General features: G+C 48.5%; 1 protein-coding gene across 6 annotated transcripts in view; it reads left to right on the top strand.

Moving 5' to 3' along the window:
* The window catches only part of SLC20A2 (solute carrier family 20 member 2), a 71,970-nt gene extending 68,979 nt beyond the window's left edge, over positions 1-2,991 (top strand). For 5 of the 6 annotated variants that reach the window (XM_050945010.1, XM_050945012.1, XM_050945008.1 and 2 more), the window contains exon 11: positions 1,071-2,991. In XM_050945010.1, coding sequence (XP_050800967.1) covers positions 1,071-1,235 — 165 coding nt within the window. In that variant the 3' untranslated portion in view covers positions 1,236-2,991. The remainder of the gene's footprint in view (positions 1-1,070) is intronic. The other variant, XM_050945013.1, reaches the window with a different exon arrangement.
* The last annotated feature ends 23,744 nt before the right edge of the window (positions 2,992-26,735 follow it).

Here is a 26,735-nt window from a genome sequence, read left to right as displayed (position 1 = left end):
TTAAATGCAGGGAAGTTTTTATTTTAAAAAATTAATGTGGTTCAGTCTAGTCCAGGCAAAGATGCCATTTAGGACCAAATCCAGCTCCACTTTGTGCTCAATGGAAAGATTCCTGTTGAGAACAGTACAACTGGGATTGAGGCCTTCCCTTTAGGAAGAATTCTCAGCCACCCCCTATCCAACCGCCCTCTGCTCCTTGTCCCCTGACCACACCCTCCCGGGACCCCCTGCCCCTAACTTCCCCCTGGGATCCTCCCCCCACTCCCTGTCCCCTGACTGCCCTCCTGACCCCATCCACATCCCCGCCCCCCAGCAGGCTTCCCGGGACTCCCACTCCCAACCCTTCCTGTCTCCCATTCCTTGATTGCCCCCCCAGAACCTCTGCTCCCTTACCCAACCCCCCCGCTCCCTGCCCCCTTACCAGCAGCAGGAGCTCGCAGCCGCGACATCCGGCCAGAGCCAGCTGCGCTCCCCATGCTGTCCAGCGGGAGCGGCGGACCAGAGCGCGGCCCAGCTGCGGGGGAGGGGCCAGGAGCTCAGGGGCCAGATCTGGCCCGCGGGCCGTAGTTTGCCCACATCTGGTCTAAGGCCTCTATTCTGCAGTGAGCCCCACACAGTATGATCCCTATGTCCATGCAGGGCCTATTGAAGTCAAGAGGCTCTGGGTGGGTGCAGTGCTCTGCCTATGTAGAGCTCATTGCAGGACTGGGGCCTAAAAAGGCAGAGGCACATAGACCTGCATTGACATAGCAGAGTTAAATGCCATCTGACTGAGATACCGGAATCTCATGAAGCTGGCTTTAAGCTGAGGCGTATACTAGGAAAGGCATTTAAGAGTCAGCTGCTAAGGTTTTTTTCCTTCTTTTTTTAACCCCAGCAACCTGCAAGTGCTAAATTCCAGCCATCCTTTAACAAAGCATCACTCTTCACTGAAGTCTGCATTATTTTAAGATCTTGGCTGCTTACATTGCTGGGTATCAGCTGATTGGCATTGGGTGGGTCACAGAAGTCTCTTAGAGGCTTTTAGATGTTAACCTTGTATCTCCTAACCCTCTTCTCAAACTCCCAAGGTTGGTTCAGTGGTGGCAGTCGGCTGGATACGTTCAAAGAAGGCTGTTGACTGGCGTCTGTTCCGCAACATCTTTCTAGCCTGGTTTGTGACCGTTCCTGTTGCTGGCTTGTTCAGTGCTGGAGTCATGGCGATCTTGATGTATGGGATTCTGCCCTATGTCTGAATTGCCACTTCCTCATGAAACAGGCAGAGTAGCCCAAGCTACTCTCCCATGGCGGGGGAGGAGAAGAGCCCCTATTAACCTGTCCAATGGAAGTGCTAGTCGGCAAGGATTCATCATCCATATCTAACTTCTTATCTACTGTATATAACAATGTGTCATATTGGTGACATGGTGATATCATGTGGTGCCGTTCTTATATATTAAAGAAATATATGCATATAGTAGGGAATAGTACCTAAGTTATATTATAAGTGGGGTGAAAATATTGCCTAGAATTTAATATTTAGTAAAGTCTGTACATAATGTAACATTTCAATGGCGATTTTTTTAATCTTTTAAAGAAGAGTATGGATTGGGAAATGTTTGTCTATTTGATATAAGATAAAGCGAGGTACAGGATTGCATAACATGAATTTTTTTAAAGTTAAAAGATACTGGAACAAAACATGTGCATAAGTGCTTTTCGTAAGATAACTTTGTTCATATCAGATTGATCTTTGTGTACAATACTATATGGCAACTGCTTTTGTAAATACTTACAAACAGTAACTTTTTAATGGTGCATTTCCCTTATATATTTTGGATAAGAACGTTTCGAAAGTACCAAAGAAGCAGGGAAATAGCTTGCTAGAGTTATGTTGTCGTCTACCCGTGTGTGTGCCTGTATGTTCCCACTTCTAATTAAAGATTGTTTTCACTAAGCTATCACCAGCAAAGCTGGGATAGCACTGTTCATGTTTGATTGTAACTAGCAAAAAACCGTATTTTACAGTTATGCCTGTTCTCGTTATTCTGTATGCTTAATACTACTGTTCATGTGATTAGTCAACTAACTTAATTATGTTTTGACTCTGAAATACACTAAATATTCATCTTCCATCTTCCCCCACTCCTGTCAAATCTGAACCCAGTCCTGCCATCAACCTGAACAGGAGCAAGATGAAGCCTTAAAAATCTTCTCCTTCTGTAGTAGTTCCCCACCACAGACTCTCAGAGAAACGGGTGGGTGATTCCATGGCCTGTACTCTAAAGTCACACATAGAAATTGAGGAAGGTAGCTAGGTAATAAGCATGCCTGGCACTTGGGGATTAGAAAGTAATGAATAATAATGGGCCCTGCCCCATGAATGAATTGCTTTCAGGGAGTACAGCTGTGTAATTGAGGCTGTCGGATCAGCCTGTGTTTGGATACTAACAAACACTCTAGGGCCAGGTTTGCATGTTGAGTAATTCCCTCCTCCCTCCCTGTGTTCGTCAGTGGAATAAGATGCTGCTCGTTGTGACTAAGGGCAGGTGTGACTGAACCAGCATGGCTAACAATAGCAGTGCAGATGTGGTGTGTCAGGCCTCGGTGCAGGCTGGGTACAAACATGCATTCCTAGCCTACCCTGCTGGTTTTAGCCAGACTGCAATCACCCTGTAGATTGTGGTGTAGACATGACCTGTGTGGGGATGAGAGTCTGGCCCTAGAGGAACAGAGAGTCTATGGATACACATGTTTAGGTTGAGATTGTCACAGCAGCGCAGTGGATTACATGAAACAAGCGTGGCTTAAATCTCAGCCTAGAAGTCTTGATGCCATTCAGGCTGAGGTTACTATTCTGGGGGTGGAAGCCAGTGTTTGGATGGAGATGGGAACCTAGTACTGTTTAAATGCTGCTAAAATTTTGATAGACAAACATTCTTGGTACTCTGTTATGACTTTTTCCATTGGTCATTCATACTAAATTTATAATAAAAAGATAAATAGCCCCTATCATTGTTTGTTTGCCTTGTGAATTTTTTGAACGTTACTCATCTGCGTCAGACATGACTGGAAAAGGCACAAGTGCTAAAGATTTCTTACTGTGGGCAGCTAGAACTTACACTTTGCCTTTGTTCAGATCCTGGTTGGCTTTTGTCCACTTGAGTCCTTGGATAGATTTTGACAGTAGTAGCTCAAATAAAATAACTCTGTGGACAGCAAACAACCCCTTCCCTGATTTCTGTTGGTCTGGCGATCCCAGCACCCCCCCCCCCCCCCGCCCTCCTGAATCACCACAGCCTGGTCCAGCGATGGCTCCTGGCGCAAGTGTCATGGGCGGATGCATATTAGTGTCCCCTCGATACTGCTGCGTATTCAGCAACAGCTGCCCTGCTGGCTGGTTCAAACAGACAGGGCGCTTTAGGGAAACACCCCTTCAGTGGAAGCCACAAACATTTCCATCGTGATGGTGTCATGCTTCAAGAGAACTGCTCCTATAATCCCTCTCTGTGGTCCAGCAAGGGCACCCACTCTGGGCTTCAGGCTCACTGGGCTGTCGAATGAGACCTGCACCTCAATCCCTTCTGCCCTGGGTATTTCCAGGCTGCATATCCCCTGACTATACAGAGATATACCAAGCAAGAGACTCTGCCTAAGCAGGCCTGCTTACTTTGTATTCAGAGACCAAAAGTGCAATTGCCCACCATTGTAAGGTACCACACAGCACTTCCTGTGCAGGCCTATCTTATCCATAAGGTAAAAGCACTACAGAGAAAACATTAACAATAAAAGAACCTACATGCATGCTAATAAGCTTGCCAGAGCTCACCGCAGATCTCTGGCAGGAACAGGCCTTTAAAACCCCATCCAATGGGTCTCCTTGTGGTTTCCAGTTCATCACAGCTTCCGCTCAGAACTAGCTATTGGGCCTCAGTAGGCCCAGTCCTTCCAGCCACACCTTAGGATTTGGCTACCCCATGGACCAGGTGTTCTGTCCATTTGCTGGATCAGGAAGAAGACTCTGAGTTATTTATCCCCAAACCCTTTTTATCTGTTAGTCCCTGGAGAATCCAGCATGAACTAATCCATACCCACCCCTCCAGGAGTAGCTTCAAAGGGCTGATCACCGCAGGAATGACAGTAGCCTCCCCCGCCTCCTAGCGGAGCTACATACACAATGGCATGTTTAATGTAATGGACCCCAAAGGAATTAACCCTAATTCAGGAAGGTTTATGTTAAGTCCACCAGGTTTGTCCAGTGACAGACGGAACAGTGGTTTTTAATAGTCAAACATTCTGAAATTATATAAAAGCTGCAGAGTTTTGGCCTTGAGGGGTGGGATTTATGGTAAGTGACTGAGTGACAAAACCGTGTAATAGGCCCAGGCTAAGAATGTAAGACTCAGGGAGACTGCCAAAAGATTTCTCAAAGGAGCTGGGGGGGGAGTGATTTGTGGGAGGAGAGAGCACTCTTTTGGCTGTCCTGAACGAGATGTGCTTTCAGAGGGTGTCGCTGTGGTTCTGAATATACATCCACAGCAGGCCTTACATTGACAGGATCCTCTTCCCCTCCAGATGAGCACACAAGCTGCACCATTCTCAGAAAGGGCAGCCTGGAACCTAGGGGGTATATAGGCAAAGAAGGCTGAGAGACCATGTAACAACCTCAGAGTAAGATGGGAGAAGAGCATCCCAGGGGTCAGACAGCCTTGGCACAGGAGAGGACCCTGGGAAAAAGAACTAACCATCATTAAATGCATTGTTGAGTCAGTGTCTCTCTCTCTCTCTCTCTCTCTCTCTCTCTCACACACTCACACACACACACACACACACACACAGCTGTGCAGGAGGGGGTAGTGTGTGACACACAGCAGCAGCAGGTTACTTGTTTGCTGATCCTGGATAGGCACCCACTACTCTGCTTCCTGCACTGATCAGAAACATGGGGCAAGCACAGCTACACACCACAGAGCAAACTGCTCCTTTCCCAACGGCTTGGAGTGGTGACCGAATAGCTAGTACAATCAAGTCAGATGCAAAGCTGAACCAAGCACATGGCATGTCCTGTGTGAGTCACGTCCTCCTCCATCTCTGGGCAAAACTGAGATGGTGCATTACTTCTGGGAAGGCACATGACAATCCATTTGGGCTGACAGCCACACAGATGGATACACGTCAGGGACAATGAGCCGGGAACACTCCAAGAGCAGCAGCACCAGCCACACCAACAAAGCAAGTGACACCATTGCAAAGGCACGTGGAGAAGGAATTCTTGCTCCCCTACATGCAAATGGAACAATCCCCACAACTATGGAACATCTGAAGCAGAGAGCGAGTGGGGTTCTCCCTGTCTGCTCCCCCAACAAAGCAAAGCCTTAGGACCGGGTTTTCTAAGGAGTTCAGTTCCCTGTTAGGCCCCTCCATGAAGCGGCCAGGTTTTCAAAAGGGCTCTGCCAGCAGACCAGTGAGAACTGCTGGGTACCGAGCTTTTGAAAAACCTGGCCCTAAAACGAGTGCAACAAGAGCTGAGATTTCCAACCTTTTCAGCTAAAAGCTAATGAGAATTTCTTGCAAGAATTTGGGCCCATTAAAGTGAGTGGGGATGGGTCTGAGAAAGTAGCTAGCAGGTGCAAGGTGCCAGAAGGGAGCTGCAGGGCTAGCAGAATGAGAAAGGAGAGGAATGGAGGATTCCCTACTAGCAGAGGTGCTCATTGCAGTTATGAAACCCCGTTACCATGTAGTCTCAGAGACAGTACCGATGTGGCATTTCCGCAGAGAACACCATTGTTACATATGCCTCTGCTCTTTGCAGGCTAGATCCATCACATCACCCTGAGAATGGGGCGTAACGGCATATTGGCCCAGAGAGGACCATTCCCCAGTTTTACAGGGAGGTCCCCAGGGCTTCCCCAGACTTAGTGGAGAAACTGGGGAGATTTGGAACACAAAGTGTCTGTGAGCTAAGCACAGCATGTGCTGGTCAGGAGAACAGGTAACAGTAACACAAGCAGCTTTGATTGCCAGCCGTGGGAAGCCTCCATCATCTGTGTAACATTGCATTTGCTTGACTGTTTGAGGATCCACTGACTGTGTGTCTAACTCGTTATCTCACGCCCCAAAGAAGCCCAGTTCCCACAAGTGCTGTCTTCTAGACAAAGCAAGTGAGCAGCAGCACCTGCTGAGTGCTTGCAGAAAGCAAAGCCATGAGCCACGCTCAGCAGTTTTAATTCCCATGACTAAGGGCTCATCACTGAATGCCAACACCTCAGGAGTAAAAATCAGCATAGCTACTCTCTCTCCTAGGAGGCCTTCCCAATACAGCCAAGCCAGAGGCACAGAAAGCAACAAGGACACCCATTTCAGTCTAATACAATATACTCTTCTTCCCAATGGCAGAAATTCCCCAGAGATGAGCCTTACCCTCATTCGGTTAGAGAAACGGCGTTATCGCTAAACCAGGATTATTTACCAGGGACTCTACGTCCCATTAATACCCAAAGAGCCCATAGGATGATGCTATATTGAATAGCATGAATCAGGGGCGGCTCTAGGCATTTTGCCGCCCCAAGCACAGCAGGCAGACCTTGCCTGCGGGAGGTCCCTGGTCCCGCGGATTCGGCAGCATGCCTGCAGGAGGTCCGCCGAAGCTGCGGGACCAGCGGACCCTCCGCAGGCAAGCCGCCAAAGGCAGCATGCCTGCCGCCCTTGCGGCGACTGGTAGAGTGCCCCCTGTGGCTTGCCGCCCCAAGCATGCGCTTGGCGCTCTGGTGCCTGGAGCTGCCCCTGGCATGAATGTCACCAAGGCACAGGGACATCTGCAACCACTGGGACATCATGGTTGTGACTTGGCTGCATGGCATAACCACTTAGCAGCAACACCAAGTAAAGGGCTCCGCTTTCCCCGCCGCCCGCAAGCTAAAGGAGAATTCCCCTTTGGTACTACCAGCACAGGGCCTGGTAAGTTCTGATTCCATCCCCAGAGAGCGGTGGCACACACCCTCGCAAATCTGTTCTGGTACTTTCAACACGTAACCCTGGCGTTACAATGGATGCCCATAGCTAATGTTCCAGTTCAGGCTGCCTGCCAGTATACGGATGTCTGCTGCAGTTCTGCACCAAAGCTATGTGGTTAAACACGGGGAGAACAAGGACTGTGTGCGCCAAGAGGCTAGTTCAAAGCCAAACAGGCACCTTTGAAAGTCCTTCCTTCTCCCTGCTTGATCAGTAAAGTCACATGCCTTTGGCAATGGGCAATTGGTTTCAAAGAAAGCCTAGTCAACGTTATGTTAAATCGGGTGGGCAAACTTTTTGGCCCGAGGCCCACATCTGGGGGGGGAAATTGCATGCAGGGCCAGGGCAGGGGGTTGGGGGGCAGGAGGGAGAGCAGGGTGTGGGAGGGGGTGCGGTGTGCAGGAAGGGGTTCAGGGCAAGGGATTGAGGCAGAGGAGGGGTGCAGGGTGTATGAGGAGGCTCAGGGAAGGGGTTTGGGGTGCAGGAGGGATGCAGAGTGCAGGAGGGGGCTCAGGGCAGGAGGTTGGGATGAAGGAGAGGTGCGGTGTGTGGCAGAGGGCTCAGGGCAGGGGGCTGGGATGCAGGAGGGGTTTGGGCTCTGGGCTCCAGCCCGTGCCACTTACCTAGAGCGGCAATAACTAACAGCCTCGGGAGATTCCTGTAACCCCCAGTTCTCCCTCTGTGCCCTTAGCCAGTTGGTACTAAAAGGTTCTGGAGTCACACTATTAAGCTAAAAGAGATTTCAGAAACAAATGGGATTTGTTTTTAAGTATCAATTTCTAAACCTGGCAAAGAATCCTGGGCCAGACTCTCAGCTGGTGCCAATTGGCCATAGCTCCACCGTAGCCAATGGGCCACCATGACACCCTATATAAACTCAAACAGGACATTGTTTAAACATGTCACCCTTTGTTCCTGGCCATTCCCAGGAGATTAAGGCCAGGATTCCCAGATGGACTCGGCACATGCAATTGGGCCCAGATTTTCTGAATTGCTCAGCATGCTGAGCAATCTCCTTATATAGGTACCTAAATGGCTGCCAAGTCCTTTTGAATCTCGGGCCTCGATTATGGGGGCAGAGCATATGAAAACCTCATCCCATGTATCGAAACTAAGCTCTTTTCTCAATCTGCTATTAGGCCTGTCTGCATTGCCATCGAAATATAATCAATGAACACAGGATGCCAGCAACTGTATAAATAGACAATGCTCCTATCACAACAGCTGAAGCCAGGGTTGCACCGAAATAAACAGTGTTGCAAGCCACAGGGGAGGGGTCTGTTTGCTTTTTATTTACTTGTCCCTCTAACACACCTAATCCTGCCACAGGCTCTTTTCCAATACAGTGAAATTTTTCATAGGATATTGTGACACTCACCCAAACTACCCCCCAAAGATCATACTTTCTGAGGCTCAATAGTACAAGTGTCTTATCACAGCTTCTAACAGATGGATCAAAATGGCTAGCTCAGAGTCCATGGCGCTAAAGGAGAAATTTTCCAAAAGTTCCTCAGAGATTTAGGAGCATAAGACCCATTGAAAGCCAATGAGATTAATCCTCCTAAATCCCACTGCCATTCTGGAAATCTTCCTCTTTATTCATTTAAATCATATATTTTAAAGCAGATTATTTTCTATATCAGGAAGGAAGGAAGAAGCTTATTTCTTCATTAGGTCCTTACTGCAACATTCTAAGCTCCCTTAAATGCTCCTGGGCTCTCATTTTTCTGTGCTGAAGTAAAATATAAAATAATTTGTTTTTCACATGTTCCCCATGTTAGTCCCGTCTTCCTTACAAATGGGACATGACACTTTTCATCAGTACATCTCAAAGCACTTTACCAAGGAGGTCAGTATCATTATCCCCATCTTACAGATGAGGAAACTGAGGCACAGAGCAGTGAAGAGACTTGCTTTGCTCAAGGTCACCCAGCAGGCCAGGAACAGAAGCTAATAATTCACCAAAGGGAGGCCTGCAAAGTCTCTACCAAGAACCAGTAGCCCACTGCTCATCATAATTGCTAATCACTGTGCAATATTTAAGGCGTTGTGTATCAATACTAGAAATGATGTTCTCAAAGCCTAAGAGCTGAGACAGGGCACCAGGCAGTGGCATGCCTCAGACAGATTCCTTTCAGGCAGGGGGTCACAGATACTTACATCTCTGTGTGGTCACTGTGTGCCTCACAGCATAGGCCTGTTTACATCTTGAGCGAAGAGCTGGTGAAATCTACACAAAAAGGAATATATAGGAAAAACAGCTAGCAGGAGCCGTCTTGTTTATGAATAAGGACAGTGGATCGTTCAGATAGGGCTAGGGGTGTAGACACCATAAATCTTGCCCTGAGGCAGCAAGCTGACTGTGTGACTTCTCTCATGAACAGACGCTCAGAACCAAGTTGGGCGTAAAAGACTGCAAGGACTTGGGTGAACAGTGCTCTGTAAGACGTGAAAGTATCTACACTCAAGTAAGTCTAGGGTCTAGAATGCCTGTTATGATTTTATTTTATATGTGCCCATTTGTTTCCACTATGTCTACTTGCTATCACGTGAATCTCTGTTCTTTGTTAAATAAACATGCCCTGATTTCACTAGAGTCACATCCCAGTGCTGGCTGTTAAGCAGAGCGGGGAGCAGAGCTGGAACTGGGAAGCAAGGGGCACCACTTCCTCGAAAGCAGCCAATCTGTGAATGATGGGAATGTCCAGTGGACGGGGCGACACTCAGAGGAGGTGTTTGCAGGGCTCAGGGACTGGGTGTGCCTATCGCTAATCTGTCGAGCCAGAACAGGGCCTGTGAGCCTGAAGGGGAGTGCTTGTGTTGCCTGTGGCTGATGGAGTCAGGGAACTGACCCCTGGCAGGCCCGGGCCAGGGGCCTCACACTAAGGGCAGGTGGTAATGAGGTGTCTCCCAGCCCTGGTATCCACGGGAAGCCTCACAAGAGGTGCAGTGATTTACCCAAGGTCACACAGTGAATCAGCAGCAGCACTGGCAATAGAAACTACCTCTCCTCCCAGCCAAGTCTATGCTTTGAGCAACTAGCTGACTCTGCTGCCATTTCCTGACCTCAACCCAGAAACCTGCAGGTCACATCAAGAGCTCAGGGAGGGAAGTGGCATGAACCTGGAGGTGGGAGAGTTGGAAGACAGTCCAGAAGCTGAGCTAAGACAAGCAGAGATTGTGTTGGGATCTCTATGTGCTTTGGGTTCCTCTCCTTTGCATGAGATTATGGGATGTGTAGACAGGGCTCAGCTGCTCTTTGCTGATGATGAGAAGGGAACAGAGCAGCTTGTGGGGGAATTCCTGTGCCAGGCATGGAAGGCAAACATGCTATTTCTCCCTGTCCTGAGGTTCCACATGTTCTCTCAACAATGCGTGTGGTGCTACTCTGGCAGCAAGGTCCAGGGCCCTTGCCTTGGTATGCAGATTTCAAAAATGGCTGTACATAACTGCAAGTAGTTGCTGCAGCTGTGTGCACAAACTGGTTATTTGCTTAGCCAGCTAGCTAGCTGGCCACTTGCAAAGACTTGATTTGCACACACACTCACAGAAGTTGCACATTCATTAATATTAGGCATGCAATTGCACATGTCCTGGGGAAAAAAATCAGTAGAAGTCTTTCAGTAGAAGTATTGCTATTAAATAAATTGTTACAGGAAGTGCGAGGATCCTGATATTCTATTTATTCGCAGGGTTCCTCTTGGTGTAGTTCGGCAATGAAACCTGCCCTGAGAACCATAGAAAACTGAGGGTATATCTACACTATCCGCTGGATCTGCATGTAGCGATCAATCTATCAGCGATCGATTTATGGCGTGTAGTATAGTTGCGATAAATAGATCCCTGATCGCTCTCCCGTTGACTGCTTAACTCCAGCTCAGCGAGAGGTGGAAGCACAGTCGACAGGGGAACAGCGGCTGCTGATTCCGTGCCCCAAGGACGCGAAGTAAGTGATTCTAAGTTGATCTAAGATATGTCGACTTCAGCTACACTATTCTCGTAGCTGAAGTTGCGTATCTTAGATCCCCACCCCCCACAGCCCAGTGTAGACCAGGCATCAGAAACAGAACATGGGAAGGAGGTTTGGTCAATTAACACACATCATAGAATCACAGAATATCAGGGTTGGAAGGGGCTTCAGAAGGTATCTAGTCCAACCCCCTGCTCAAAGCAGGACCAATTCTCAACTAAATCATCCCAGCCAGGACTTTGTCAAGCTGGGCCTTAAAAACCTCTAAGGAAGGAGATTCCACCACCTCCCTAGGTAACCCATTCCAGTGCTTCACCACCCTCTGAGTGAAAAAGTTTTTCCTAATATCCAACCTAACCACCGCCCCCACTGCAACTTGAGACCATTACTCCTTGTTCTGTCATCAGGTACCACTGAGAACAGTCTAGATCCATCCTCTTTGGAACCCCCTTTCAGGTAGTTGAAAGCAGCTATCAAATCCCCCCCCCCCTCATTCTTCTCTTCTGCAGATTAAACAATCCCAGTTCCCTCAGCCTCTCCTCACAAGTCATGTGCTCCAGCCCCCTGATCATTTTTGTTGTCCTATGCTGGACTCTTTCCAATTTTTCCACATCCTTCTTGTAGGACACAGATGAGGCCTCACCAATGTCGAATAGAGGAGAATGATCACATCCCTCGATCTGCTGGCAGTGCCCCTACTTATACAGCCCAAAATGCCATAAGCCTTCTTGGCAACAAGGGAACACTGTCAACTCATATCCAGCTTCTCGTCCACTGTAACCCCTAGGTCCTTTTCTGCAGAACTGCTTCCTAGCCATTCGGTCCCTAGTCTATAACAGTGAATGGGATTCTTTGTCCTAAGTGCAGGACTCTGCACTTGTCCTTGTTGAACCTCATCAGGTTTTTATTGGCCTAGTCCTCTAATTTATCTAGGTCCCTCTGTATCCTGTTCCTACCCTCCAGCGTATCTACCACTCCTCCAAGTTTAGTGTCATCTTCAAACTTGCTGAGAGTGCAGACCACACCATCCTCCAGAACATTAATGAAGATATTGAACAAAACCGGCCCCAGGACTGACCCCCGGGGCACTCCGCTTGAAACGGGCTGCCAACTAGACATGGAGCCATTGATCACTACACGTTGAGCCCGACAATCTAGCCAGCTTTCTATCCACCTTATAGTCCAATCATCCAGCCCATACTTCTTTAACTTGTTGACAAGAATACTGTGGGAGACCATAACAAAAGCTTTGCTAAAGTCAAGGAATAACACATCCACTGCTTTCCCCTCATCCACAGAGCCAGTTATCTCCTCATAGAAGGTAATTAGGTTAGTCAGACATGACTTGCCCTTGGTGAATCCATGCTGACTGTTCCTGATCAATTTCCTCTCCTCCAAGTGCTTCAGAATTGATTCCTTGAGGACCTGCTCCATGATTTTTCCAGGGACTGAGGTGAGGCTGACTGGCCTGTAGTTCCCTGAATCCCCCTCCTTCCCTTTTTTAAAGGTGGGCACTACATTAGCCTTTTTCCAGTCATCCGGGACCTCCCCCATTCGCCATGAGTTTTCAAAGATAATGGCCAATGGCTCTGCAATCACATCTGTCAACTCCTTTAGCACCCTCAGATGCAGCGCATCTGGCCCCATGGACTTGTGCTCATCAAGCTTTTCTAAATAGTCCCGAACCACTTCTTTCTCCGCAGAGGGCTGGTCATCTCCTCCCCATGCTGTGCTGCCCAGTGCAGCAGTCAGGGAGCTGACCTTGTTTGTGAAGACAGAGGCAAAAAAATCATTGAGTACATTAGCTTTTTCCACATCCTGTCACTAGGTTGCCTCCCTCATTCAGTAGCCCACACTTTCCTTGATTTTCTTTTTGTTGCTAACATACCTGTGTCATAAACAGATAGTTAAGGGTTAATGTCTCTTTTACCTGTAAAGGGTTAACAAACAGTGAACCGGACACCTGACCAGAGGACCAATCAGGAAACAAGATACTTTCAAATCTCGGTGGAGGGAAGCCTTTGTTTGTGTTTTTTGGGTTTTGCTTTGTTCTCTCTGGGTCCTGGAAGGGACTAGACAGGCAATCAGTTTTCTTTCCATGTCTCGCTTGTGGTCCGCGTCTCTGAGGTGTTCCTCTGCATCCAGTCTTGCCAGTTCCTGTTTCAGGTCCTTGGTAGTCATGGTTCCTGCTTTCTTGTGTTGGGGTGCCCTCTGGTGTTTACTGCCTGAACTGCTGCTTATTTGTTGCCTTCCTAGGGTTGCTTAGCAACAGTGCCTTTCTCAGCAAAGTAAAAAGAAATAAAACCCTTTCATTTGCAGATGTGCTTTGCTGGAGTCTGTTGCTGACCACTTAAGCCTGCTTTGTTTAACAAAAGACCCTTGTTAAACCTTAATCTCTCTGCCTTCAGTGTACTCAGAAGGAAGAGAGAAAGAAAAAAAAACCTGCAGACTTGCTTTTAAAACCCCCCTTTTCTCTGCTTATAAGCAATTAGCAGAGAAAAAAGAAAAGTAGTAATCTTACTGGCTTTTGCTTTTAACTCACTGGCTTTTGGATTCTTATCCCAACGCTGCACACCATGTCATAGTATCTTTCCCCAATCTGAACCTTAGAGTCCAAAAGTTGAGGTACCAGCATAAATTCCTCTAAGCTTAATTACCTGCTTAGATCTGATAAGCTGCCACCAATCAGGAATTCCAGTGCCTGATACACTCTGGTCCCCCCAAAAACCTTCCCTGGGGACCCCAAGACCCAAATTCCTTGAGTTTCATTACAAAGGGGAATAAACCATTTCCCTTCCCCCTCCTTCCTTCCTCCCAGCTCTTTCCCGCCCTGGGTACATTAAGGAGATCACCGTGATTCAAACTCCTTGAATCACCACACAGAGAGGAATGTTACCTTCCCCCCCTCCTCTTTTCCCTTCACCCAGAGGCAATACAGATTCAAACTCCGTGAATCTAAAACAAAGAGGAAATTCATCTTTCCCTTCTCCCACTGCTCTCTCTCCCTTCTCCCCACCAATTCCCTGGTGAGTACAGACTCAGTTCCTTTGAGCCTTAACTAGGAGAAAAAAATCAAACATGTCTTAAAAAGCAAAACTTTTAATAAAAGGAAAGAAAAAAGGTAAAAGTTGTCTCTGTACTTTAGATGGTAAAAGTTACAGGGTCTGTCAGCTTATAGACACTGGAAAGAAGCCTCCCCCTAGCAAAATACAATTTAAAATACTTCCAGCAAAATACACATTTGCAAATACAGAAACAATCAAAAGACTATAACTGTCTTTCTTACTAAAATACTCACTATTCTGAATATATAAGAGACTGTAGCAGAGAGATTGGAAAAAAACTGGTTGCCCGTCTAGTCCCTTCCAGGACCCAGAGAGAACAAAGCAAAACCCAAAAAACACAAACAAAGGCTTCCCTCCACCGAGATTTGAAAGTATCTTGTTTCCTGATTGGTCCTCTGGTCAGGTGTCCGGTTCACTGTTTGTTAACACTTTACAGGTAAGAGAGACATTAACCCTTATCTGTTTATGACAACCTGAAGAAACCCGTCTTGTTACTCTTAACATCCCTTGCTAGCTGCAACTCCAAGTGTGATTTGGCCTTCCTGATTTCACTCCTGCATGGCTGAGCAATATTTTTATACTCCTCCCTGGTCATTTGTCCAATCTTGCACTTCTTGTAAGCTTCTTTTTTGCATTTAAGATCAGCAAGGATTTCACTGTTAAGCCAAGCTGGTCGCCTGCCATATTTACTATTCTTCCTACACATCGGGATGGTTTTTTCCTGAAACCTCAATAAGGATTCTTTAAAATACAGCCAACTCTCCTGGACTCTTTCCCCTTCATGTTATTTTCCCAGGGGATCCTGCCCATCAGCTCCCTGAGGGAGTCAAAGTCTGCTTTTCTGAAGTCCAAGGTCTGTATTCTGCTGCTCTCCTTTCTTCCTTGTATCAGGATCCTGAACTCAACCATCTCACGGTCATTGCCTCCCAGGTTCCCATCCACTTTTGCTTCCCCTACTAACTCTTCTCTCTTTGTGAGCAGCAGGTCAAGAAGAGCTCTGCCCCTAGTTGGTTCCTCCAGCACTTGGACCAGGAAATTGTCCCTTACACTTTCCAAAAACTTTCTGGATTTTCTGTGCACTGCTGTATTGCTCTCCCAGCAGATATCAGGGTGATTAAAGTCTCCTATCAGAACCAGGGACTGTGATCTAGTAACTTCTGCTAGTTGCCGGAAGAAAGCCTCATCCACCTCCTCCCCCTGGTCTGGTGGTCTATAGCAGACTCCCATCACGACATCACCCTTGTTGCTCACACTTCGAAACTTAATCCAGAGACTCTCAGGTTTTTCTGCAGTTTCATACCAGAGCTCTGAGCAGTCCTACTGCTCTCTTACATACAATGCAACTCCCCCACTTTTTCTGTCTGCCTGTCCTTCCTGAACAGTTTATATCCATCCATGAAGTACTCCAGTCATGTGAGTTATCCCACCAAATCTCTGTTATTCCAATCACATCATGGTTCCTTGACTGTGCCAGGACTTCCAGTTTTCCCTGCTTGTTTCCCAGGCTTCTTGCATTTGTGTTTAGGCACTTAAGATAACTCACCGATTGTCCCACTTTCTCGGTCTGAGACAGGAGTCCTCCCCTCTTGCATTCTCCTGCTCGTGCTTCCTCCTGGTATCCCATTTCCCCTCTTACCTCAGGGCTTTGGTCTCCTTCCCCTGCGATCTCCGGAGAGCTGCTGTATGAGATACGGGTCAAGCTTTGGGGCCCAGAGTTAGGCTCCTAAATACATGGTTGGGCACTGTATTTAACGTGACTTGATCTTCAACAAGGCTAAGCACCCAGCAATTCCCAGTGATTTCTCCAGCATCTGTAACCCTTATGTTCCATAGCCACGTTCCGGATCCCCTCCCCCTCTGCAAACTATTATGCACAGGAAGAGTCCCATTGATTTCCATCAGAATATTCATGAGCTTCATGTTAGGCACGTGTGTAAGTGCTTGCAGGACTGGAGTCTGGGTCAGGAGCAGCAGGGGGAGAGGACACTGGTTACCGCAGGAAGTATATGGAGGAAAATAATTTTAGATTAGGGGTAAAATGTTCAAAAGCGCCCAGCTCCTATTGACTTTCCCTGCCATGTAGGCTCCTACTGCTCCAGTCATGTCTAAAAATGGGCCTTGGCACTTGGCCCCAATCCTGCGTGGTCAGACACTCTACTTCAATGGGCCTCCCCTGTAAGCACACACAGAGAACACGTGCAGGAGGAGGCCCGTAAAGACTTTTCAAGAGTCTCTCATGACCTTCCTTAATAACCATGGCGCTCTTACCCACTGACAGGGGAGTCCTGGGAGGAGACAGGACCCTGCAGAATGTCACCTAGGCAGACTTTTAAAAAATGGGAAAGGATTTCTAAAGAGTCGGCCCTACTGTTGCTTTCTTAGAAACCAGCAAAGCTGCTTTGCTGCTGGATGGTCCGTCAAGAACCATGCTGGCATGCAGAAAATGACAAACAAAATCCAGCAAAATCCCAAGTTTAGCCTGGCAGATGTGCTTGCTAAAAACAACACACGCTGTTTCATGATCTAAAATAATATTCCAGAGCTCACTGGCTGTTCCAGGAGCTCTCCACTCTCACCATAGTAGGGTTGCTGGTTTCCAAATGTAGGTTCCCCAGCGCCTTCAGTGATTTCAATGCTGTCTGCCAGCTTCTGTTTGGATTCTTTGAATTGCTGAGAGAACTTTCTAGATACATTATTTAATCAGATTAGCTATGGGCTGTTTTATACCTAACTCAATTAAGGATCACGTAGGTTACATGTCTAAAGTTTATATAGTCAGTTATACTAACGGGCCAAATTCTCTACTGGTTTTGCTTCACTGACTTCAGTGGAGTGATGGCAGCAGGGAATTTGGCCCTATGCATTTATAGACAGATTTTAAAGAGGGCTCAGCTCCCCCGTCTAGGCACCTAAAAGAACTAGCCAGGTTTTCAAGAGGACTCAGGACCCAGCAGCTTCCACTGAGGACAGTGGAGAATTCCCCTTTCCTGCCTCACTGAGAACAATGAGAGCTGCTGAGTCATTTTGAAAGTGGGGCTCAGGATTCCCCGACTGCTGCATGGCCATGGGTGAGTCACGTCCCTTCCGTCTCCCCTTCCACTCTTTGGCTATGAGCTCTTTGGGGGGAGGGGGGAGAGAGAGAGTGTGCACGCGCGCGTACAGTGCCTAGCACAATGAGGAGGTGATCTCAGTTCAAGACTCGGTGCTACTGCAATACACATAATAATCAAAATGTGTATAGTGAGCTAAATCCCACGCTCTCTGCAGGTGTTGAGCTAACAGTAAGCATTATGTTGGACTGGAACTAATCAGTCTACTACAAACAATGGACAGATTAGTTCAAGAGAATTAAGCAAGTGATTGTTCAATGGAAACTTGCTTAACCAGACCCCACTGTGCTGACAAAATATTCCTTGACCAATTTCCTAGCATGTAACAGAGAGACTGAAACCGTGGCCTGGATTCCAGAACTTGGCTTGGTAGGAAAAGTTGATGCAGGTACGAACTGGTACCTTGCACCTGGTTCTGCCCTAGGAGAGCAAATGGCTGCTGTGCACTGGCACATGGACTGTGAGATACACTGCTGCAAACCAGTGCTCTGTTCTGACATTATATTCCAGTACTTGGAACGCCTGCCCTTCCCTGGAACAATGGCCCATAGAGCCAAACACAGATGAAACAGCCAGACCCGAGGGGTTAGGGAGCTGCTGCTTGTCCAGTGGCAGCACAACTGGGGAGGTGCATGGGGGACAGTACAGTCCAGGGAAGGGGCGGGGACTTGTGCCATCACATGAGGCCACATCTGTCAGTTTCACAATAATGGTGGGGAACCACACGGCCATGACAAAACGCTCCCTAGCACCTGCAAAACCAGCCCTGATTGGTACAAACACTCAAGTCACATGACCCTGCGTAAAAGGCCCTTCAGTTCCTGAGTGCAGGAAAAAACGGACATGGGCAATCTCTACCCTAGGTTATCACACACGCCCTTAGGACAGATTTGGTGAGCTGCTAACTAGTGCCATGAGGTCCTCCTGTTCGATTTGGGACCTCTAGGGGGCAGGAAGATAGGTCATCTGAGGTCACCAGTTCTGTTTGTGAGGGTTATTCACAGGGCTTTAGCCATGAGAATTGAAGTTGAACCAGCATGCTGCAGCCACTGGCAAGCAGCCTGTTCTCATCTGATTCGTCTATGCAGTGTCCTACACAGTCACACACACCCTCCAGGCACTAGCGCCTGACCTGCTTGCCAAGGGGTCTGCCTACACTTCAAGCTGGAGCTCGAAGGGACATACCCGTGCTAGCTCTGATCGAGTTACTGTGCCAAAAACAGACTGTAGCTGCGGTGGTGACAAAAGCAGCCAGGCACCCCAAGTATAAGCCTAGTGTATCAGACCGTTATGTATCTGGGGCAACTCCCTCCCTCCGCCCTGGATAAGCTACTCTTTTTAGCGCACTAGCTCGACCCAAGCTAGTGTGGACAGGTCTACTCAAGCTGGGAATGAGAGCTCCAGCTCAAAGCATAGATATACCCGGTGTCTCTGGTTGGGGGCTTAGGGCGTCACGTCACGGTTGCCTCGTCCCTGTAGCCCAGTGGCAGCATTTTCGGCTCAAACCCTGGTCAGTTCCTGTGCTGGTAGCAGCTGGTTGCAGTGATTTCTTTGAGGGGACTTTTAAGCAGACACCAGACACAGTTTCACCTGAGCTTGCCTAGTAGAGGGGCAGTGGCTGCCACACACTTTGACATTTGCAAAACTGCAAGCAAAATTTCCTTTAACCCCAAAGAGAAAAGGAAGTCCAATCATCTGCCAGCTTCACCCCATTTAGCGCAGTGCAGCATTTGGGCTGTTCCTAGATGCTGGAGTTGAACAAACAAACCAAACAGCACACACACGGGAGCGGGAGGTCCTCCCTGTAAGCACTTGGCTGTTTACATTGCAGCCTCTCTCCAGAGCCCCCAGGAAGCTCCCCATATTTACAAACAGCCGTCCCGGTGCCACCAGCTGGTGAATGACCGTACTCTCGTGGAGAGCCCCAGTAGCTTCAACAGGCTGTCTCCCACGAGTCAGGTTACCCACTTGCTAAAGTGCAGGCAGCATGGGGCCCGCTGTCCATCACGCGGGAAGCACAGTTGCTGGGTAGGTATTTCTGAAGCATTCCAAACTAGATTAGCCTGTTGGCACGAGCCCCTCCTCTCTGATTACACTGAGAAGCTCCTGCTTTCTCCTCCACTCTGCCTTGAGTAACTTTACATTCTTTCCATGCACAGTGGCAATGACCTGATACCCTCTTTAGCCCTGCTGCTGGTTATAAAAATATCAAGAGTACTCCGTGCTCCCCTGCAACTCAGTCTTCTGGAAAGGGCCTTGTCTCAGCACCGACCCTGCCATAGCCTGTGCTCTTGGACCCTACTGTAGCCTTTTCTTGCTAGCTAGGGCACATCAGAGAGCCACCAACTTCCCAGTTCCAGGTGACTTCATGTAGACTTTAATGTCACAGCATTCTACAAACCCTATAGTCTCCTTTAACAGCGTAATGGGGAGAGAGAGGAAGAGAGAATGCGGGGGGGGGGGGAGGGTCTACACACCACTGCCCTTTACCGGATCCAACAACAGCTGCTCAGTTGTGCCATAAATTCTATCCCAGAAGCAACACAAAGATTTTCTTTTGGCTCAAGTGGTAGGTGTCTGCTAGGAAAGAGTCATGTGAATATGGCACTGGAGCGAGACTCAGGATATCTGGGTTCAATGCATGGCCCTGTGATAGACTCACTGCGCTGTGTGAGCTTGAGTAATTCAATTAAAATGGGATTTTCAAAAATATCTTAGGGAGTTAGATTCACAGAGTTTAAGGCCGGAAGGGACCATTCAATCATCAAGTCTGATCCCCTGAATACCGCAGGCCATTACATTTCACTGAGTTAGCCCTGTACTGTGCCCAAGAACTTGTCTTTTGGCTACAGCAGCTCTTCCAGAAAGGTATCCATTCCTTTCTCCACCACTGCTTTCGAGATGGGGTTCCAATGGTTAATTGCCCTCTGTATTAAAAAGTTGTGACATTTCTAACTTGACTTAGTCTGGCTTGTGCTTCCAGCCATTGGTTCTTTTCTGCCTTTCTCCACTAGATTAAAGAGCCTGTTAGTACCCGGTATTTTCTCCCCAGGAAGGTACTTCTACACTAGTCAAGTCGCCTCTCAATTTTTTTTTTTTTTTGGATAAGATAAATAGATAGAGCTTCTTACGTCTCTCACTGTACTTTAATGGGAATCGGATGCCTGACTCCCAAGGTGAGGCATCATCACTTTTCCTCTCGCTGTGCCTCAGGTCCCCATATATAACCGGGGGACAACAATAACCTTTTCTCCGCTTTGCATCTGTCTGGTCTGTGTAGACTAGAATCATAAAATCATAGAATATCAGGGTTGGAAGGGACCTCAGGAGGTCAACTATAAGCTCGTCAGGGCAAGAGGAGTCTCTAACTATACATGCATCCAGCACCTGGCACAATGGGCCTCTAGATGCTACTAAAATACCATACAAAAATCTTTCAAAAGTCCAAACGATGGGATCCAGTACAAGTATAAAGGAAACTTTCATTAAAAGGAAATACAATACTCTGAAATTCACTGTCACCGTGAGGTCTGCACACTGCTAGTCTTTGGTCAGATTTTCTGATTAACAAGACAGGAGGCTGCTCACTTACGATTTCAGAACTGCCCAGCCATACAACTGTGCGGCAAAGCAGCTTCCATTGCTACTCACTGGGTTTATTACTGGAGGTTAGCTCCATTCAAGAATTAAGGCCCTTCCTTAAGACACAGAAGTGCTTTCAGTCCATTTTGTTATCTCTGCAGTCAGTGAATCACATACAAAGGAAGGTCACCATGGAATAAAAATGGTTAGCTAGGTGCAGGTGACTGCTCTGTTTAATGACCTGTTATAAGTTGTTTCTGATTTTCTATGTGTCACTGAAGACTCTCCCAATGTCCAGATGAGATTTAAGTCCCAATCCTTTAAATAGATTTTCCTACCTACCTGTGCACAGTTCTACTGAACTTGGTGGGGGGGCTCCTTAGACCAACCAATTTGTAGGGTCAAGACCTGAAATCTCCCCCGTACATTTCCTCATCAGCACAGTATTAAGGATGCCACATGGCACCAGCCAACGACAGCGCCTGCGAGGATGACTGCAGAGTTGGGGGGCCAGCATCTATGGATCCCGTCTGAAGCTCTTGTCTTGACAGTCTTCTTTTAGGCCAGGCTTTCTTTCCTGCCTTTCTTGGAGACTGATACGGCTCATACTTTCCAAAGATTTTACACAACATGGCTGCAGATGCACAGTTATCGATCAGATCCTAGTATCTGTGCATTAAAAAAGACTTTAAAGTGACCTGTGAAGGGGAAGAAATAGGGGTCATTTCCCTTATCTGATTCGTTTTGATGCACGAAAGAGGCCTTTTTCTCCTGCTTGTTTTTTACTTTAAACATGTATGCCTTGGAGAGCAGAGAGTGAGCTGGGTTGCCACATAGCTGGACTGGAGAATGAAAGCTGGACAGTTGGGAGGAGAAGCAGGGCCGGTGCAACCATTTAGGCAGACTAGGCGGTTGCCTAGGGCGCCAAGATTTGAGGGCGCCAAAAAGCGCCCTCAAATTTTTTTTTAAATGGTTGAGCAGCCGCTGCTGCTGGGACAGAGAGGGAGTCTGAGCTGCCGCAGTCGTGCCTGCGGACGGTCGGCTGCTTGCGCGGCTCCGGTGGACCGCCCGCAGGCACCACTTATCACTGTTTGGAATGTTCAGTGTCCCCCTTAGAAATGCTAACAAGCTTATTCAGCGAAGTTTTGATGTACTTGATGCATGCTATTAGATCGTCAATTAGGCATCAACGAGATAAATTAAGAGTAAATGTCTTTTTGTTTGAAGTACCACTGAACACTAATCTGTCCATTGCCCTCTCCCTCCTGTGTTACTGCTTGAAGCAGAATCCTGGGTAACAGTAATGGGGATGCTGGTAAAACCTTTTAAAATATTTCCCCTTTATAATGCCACATTTTTAATACAATTTTAAAATTCGATCCCATAATTTCAAGGCATCGATTTCCCTGTTTGGACAATTAAATTGCAATAGTCGGCATGAACATCATTTTAAAGCTGGGTTTTGAAAATCTAATTTAACTTCAAAAATTAATGACCAAAAGATGGGCACGTGAAGTAAGGTAAAAGTAATTAACCGAGGGTCTAGCATTCACTCCCAATACCGCAAAAGAGCTGAGGGATTTCCAAAGAACTCCGACACCACTACAGTGTATCATTCAAACGTGAGAACATAGTTACTACAGATAATAAATAATAAGTTACCTGGGTTGGAAGTAGATCTTTGTGGAAGGGAAAGCAGGAAACTTGTCTTTTTGATTACAGAATTATTTTGCTTCTGGATCCATTAAAGTCATAACCGATTTTTTGGGGGAGGGGATGTGGGGAAGAAACTCTTTTCTCTACTAGGTTTGTTTATAGGCAGCTGAAAAGAAAAGTTAACTGGCTTTGCATAGAACTGAAACCTAAAGGTCTCTCCTCCCTCCTTCTCTACTCTGACCCCTCTGGGCTATTCCAAGTTAATTGTCATCTAATTGCCCAGCAAAGAAAGAGATAGTGGCAGCAATTAGACATAGCCCCCACCAGTTCAGGAGTCATTAACACAGTACAAAGATATGCTGCATGCTTTCCGTGCACCCAGGCCTACTGAGGGACTGGAGGCAAGAGGAGCAGGGCTGAGACCTAGGGAGTGAGCCGCAGAGAGCCAGTGCCCAGGAGGCTGAGAGGGCAAGGGGCTGCAGGGGCGTCCCCACTGCTATTTAAAATGCAGATCTTGCAGTGGTACCTCTCCATGGGACAGAGCCGGTTCCTCACAGAAGCTTCTGTCCAACAGCTCTTCCTTTGTGCTCTAGCTCCATCCATGGCAGCTGAACCCCCTGTCCTGACTGCAGCCAACCCCTCATCCCCTGCCCTGCCTCCAGTCAGCCCCACACCCCTTCCCCTGCCTCCAGTCAGCCCCTCACCCCCTGCCCTACCCGCAGCCACCCCTGCTGCACCCCCTGCCCTGCCCACAGCCAGCCTCACACCCCCTGCCCTGTCTCTAGCCAGCCCCACACCCCTGTATCCAGACAGCCCCTCACTCCCTGCCCGCAGCCAGCCCTGCACCCCCTTCCCTGCCTCAACCAGCCCTGCACCCCCTGCCCTGCCTGCAGCCAGCCCCTGCTGCACCCCCTGCCCTGCCTGCAGCCAGCCCCACACCTCCTGCCCTGCCCACAGCCAGCCCCTCACTCCCTGCCCTGCATGCAGCCAGTCCCTGCTGCACTCCTTGCCCTGTCCATAACCAGCCCCACACCACCTGTCTCCATCCAGCCCTTGCTGCAGCCCCTGCCCTGCCTGCAGCCAGCCCCACACCCCCTGCCCTGCACGCAGCCAGTCCCACACCCCCTGTCTCCAGCCACCCCACACCCCCTACCCTGCTCACAGCCAGCCCCTCACTCCCTGCCCTGCATGCAGCCAGCCCCTGCTGCACTCCTTGCCCTGTCCATAGCCAGCCCCACACCACCTGTCTCCATCCAGCCCCTGCTGCAGCCCCTACCCTGCCTGCAGCCAGCCCCACACCTCCTGCCCTGCACGCAGCCAGTCCCGCACCCCCTGTCTCCAGCCAACCCCACACCCTATCTCCAACCAGCTTCACATCCCCTGCCCTGCCCAGAGCCAACCCTGTCAGGTTATTCAATTATTTTCATTAAATGTAGGCTAAATAATGAAATTAATAAATTTTCAAGCCGAATATGTATTAATTCTAATGAACAATGCCACATTATGCAGTATTCATTTTTGAAAGTTTATAATAAGCAATGCTCTGGGGGGAGGGGTGGGGGCAGAGGGCGCAAGGTGGAAGTTTCGCCTAGGGCGTAAAATATCCTTGCACCGGCCCTGAGGAGAAGGGATTTTGTGTCTGATTATTCTGCTTGGCTATTAATATTTAACTAGAGGAAATGCCTGCCCCACATCTGGGAGGAAAGAGGTGTTTGCTAAAGATTCCACATCCCCCTCTCTTCCATAAAGGATAAGAAATATCTCATCGAGAGAGAACACCATTCTCTCAGACCGCCAAGGAGTCTGCCAGCAAAACTAGGGTGCATGCAGTTAACAATCCTAAGGTTAAAAAGAAAGAAGACGACGATGATGATGCACAGAACCCAACCAACCAGTTAGGAAGGATGGTCATATGATCAGGGCTCTGCCACAGACTTCCTGTGACCTGGAGCAAGTCTCTTAAGCCTTATCTATAGTAGGACTTTCTAAACATTTCCCCCTGTTGCTCTCACCAACAATGGGAGCCCTAGTGTAGACAAAGCAAAGCCTAGACAAGCCTCTTGCAGCCACAGGAGTTTTGAACACCGATGAGAGTTGCCCTAGAATTTTTTAGAAACTGTCCCTCGTATACAGACAAGACCTTAGACTCTCTGAGCCTCAGTGACCGGTCTGTAAAAATGAGGTCATAATCCTTCTTTCTTCCACCCTTTGTCTACCTAGATTATAAACCCTCAGGAGAGAGATGTGTGTCTTTCAATGTGTTTGTACAACACCTAGCGCAATTAGGGCCAGCTCTAGATTTTTTGCCACCCCAAGCAAAAAAAATTTTGGCTGACTCCCACCCCAGCCCTGGGCTCTCACCCCCACAACCAATGCCCTCCTCCACCCGCACTCCCTGCCGCCCCAGCCCTGGGCTCCCCCCCACCAGTGCCCGAGATAGCCGCAAGGCTGCCATCCTGCTAGTGGCACCCCGGAGCCAGGGGCAGAGGCTCAGTTTTGGAACGGAAGAGTTGGCTAAAACAAGGAAAGACGACACCACTCCCAGCAGGTGCTCTCTGTAGTAAGAGTGCCCATATTAAAACAAAACCAAGTCGCGAATGCAGGCAGCCCCCTTCCAAAGCCCAACAACTTGTGAAGCACGAGACACACTTCGCCTTGCCAGTTCTCCCTCATTCAGCGCAAGCCCCAGGACTTTGGCTCATGTCTGAAGAGATCACAGTGCTACGAGCCCCTTCAGGCAGCTAAGGAATTTCTTCCCACTGCTGGCGCCCACCTCCTTTCTCCACAAGAGCTCGCTGCTGTCCCATCTGAGCTGTACATCTCGACTCTCCCGGCCATTGAAAGGAATGGCTCCAGGGCAGGTATTTCGATCATGTCCTTTATGCACAAGTCCAGAGCATGCCATGCGGACACCTGGCAGGACTGAGAAGTTTGTGCAGCTGGAGATGCAGCTGTCAGTCTAGGCAGACAGAGCCAGGGGCGGGCTCACGTATCTCCTCCTGTCATTATGTCCTGAAGGGGAAGGGAACAAGGCAGGAGTCCCCGGGGGGCGAGGAGTCAAACAGAGATCCCAGGAGAGTGGGCACCTCACCTCTATCTTTGTCCCAAAGCAAAGCAAACTGCTGCAGCGCCCTTGCCCAGGCCTTGCCATGTGCAGTCTAGGCAGGGAGAGGAACTGTTCTTAGATGCTGTTCATTCACAGCGAGCTGCCAATGGGAACTAGGGACCCCGGGGAGGATTAAGAACTCCCCTTCGTGGGCTACCCATGTATTTCCAGAGGCCGGGCCAGGATGGCTGAGACTAGCCTGCCATCCGCAAGAAGAATCCCAGTGACACACTTCAAACCCCGACAATTGTCCCGCTTTCAGGGCTAGCAGGAGGCAGAAAAGGGCTAGAATCTGACCCTCTCTCTCAAGGAGATGAGATTAGCCTTTGCGTTGAGAAGTGCCCAGAAATGGAGTGTGTGTGTGTGGATGGTGAGATCCCCAACCAGCCCCAAAGGGTTCTCCAGGTAAGGTTGTTGTGCTCTGTGGAAAGGGAGATTTCCAGGGAGTGGGAGGCAGGGCCATGACGATGTGACTCCTGTCTGTGGTAAATCGTGATTTGGGCAAAACTTCCCACCTTGTTGGGAGCCTTTCCCCCTTTCCCAGCCTGCTTTCTCATGTCGCCCCACCCAGAGTCAGTCTGCCTTAGCCAGCAGGCAGCTACCAAGGAACACAACCACAGACACAGGCAGGCAGGCAGCCTGGCCCTAGCTTTGCCTCCAGGGTACCAGTCACCCAGACAGCCCCCCAACCTGAAGCAACTACTCACGAGCAACTACACACCACACAACAAAAACACTAACCCAGGAACCAAACCCTGCAACAAACCCCAGTGCCAACTCCATCTGCATATCTATTCAAGGGACACCATCATAGGACCCAAACACATCAGCCACACCATCAAGGGCTCATTCACCTGCACATCTACCAGTGTGATATATGCCATCATGTGCCAGCAATGCCCCTCTGCCATGCACATTGGCCAAACTGGACAGTCTCTATGCAACATAATAGATGGACACAAATCAGACATCAAGAATTATAACATTCAAAAACCAGTAGGAGAATACTTCAGTCTCCCTGAGCACTCAATAACAGACTTAAAAGTGGCAATTCTTCAATAAAAAAACTTCCAAAACAGACTCCAATGAGAAATTGCAGAACTGGAATTAATTTGCAAATTCGACACCATCAAATTAGGCCTGAATAAAGACTGGGAGTGGCTGGGTCATTACAAAAACAAATCCCTCCCTCCCCCTGCTGATACTCACACCTTCTTGTCAGCTGTTTGAAATGGGTCACCTTGATTACATTGGCC

This window comes from Gopherus flavomarginatus, chromosome 3 (genome assembly GCF_025201925.1).
Source record: "Gopherus flavomarginatus isolate rGopFla2 chromosome 3, rGopFla2.mat.asm, whole genome shotgun sequence".
Classification (NCBI taxonomy): Eukaryota; Metazoa; Chordata; order Testudines; family Testudinidae; genus Gopherus; species Gopherus flavomarginatus.
Note: the sequence above shows the minus strand (reverse complement) of the source record. Positions and strands in the feature narration are given on the sequence as shown.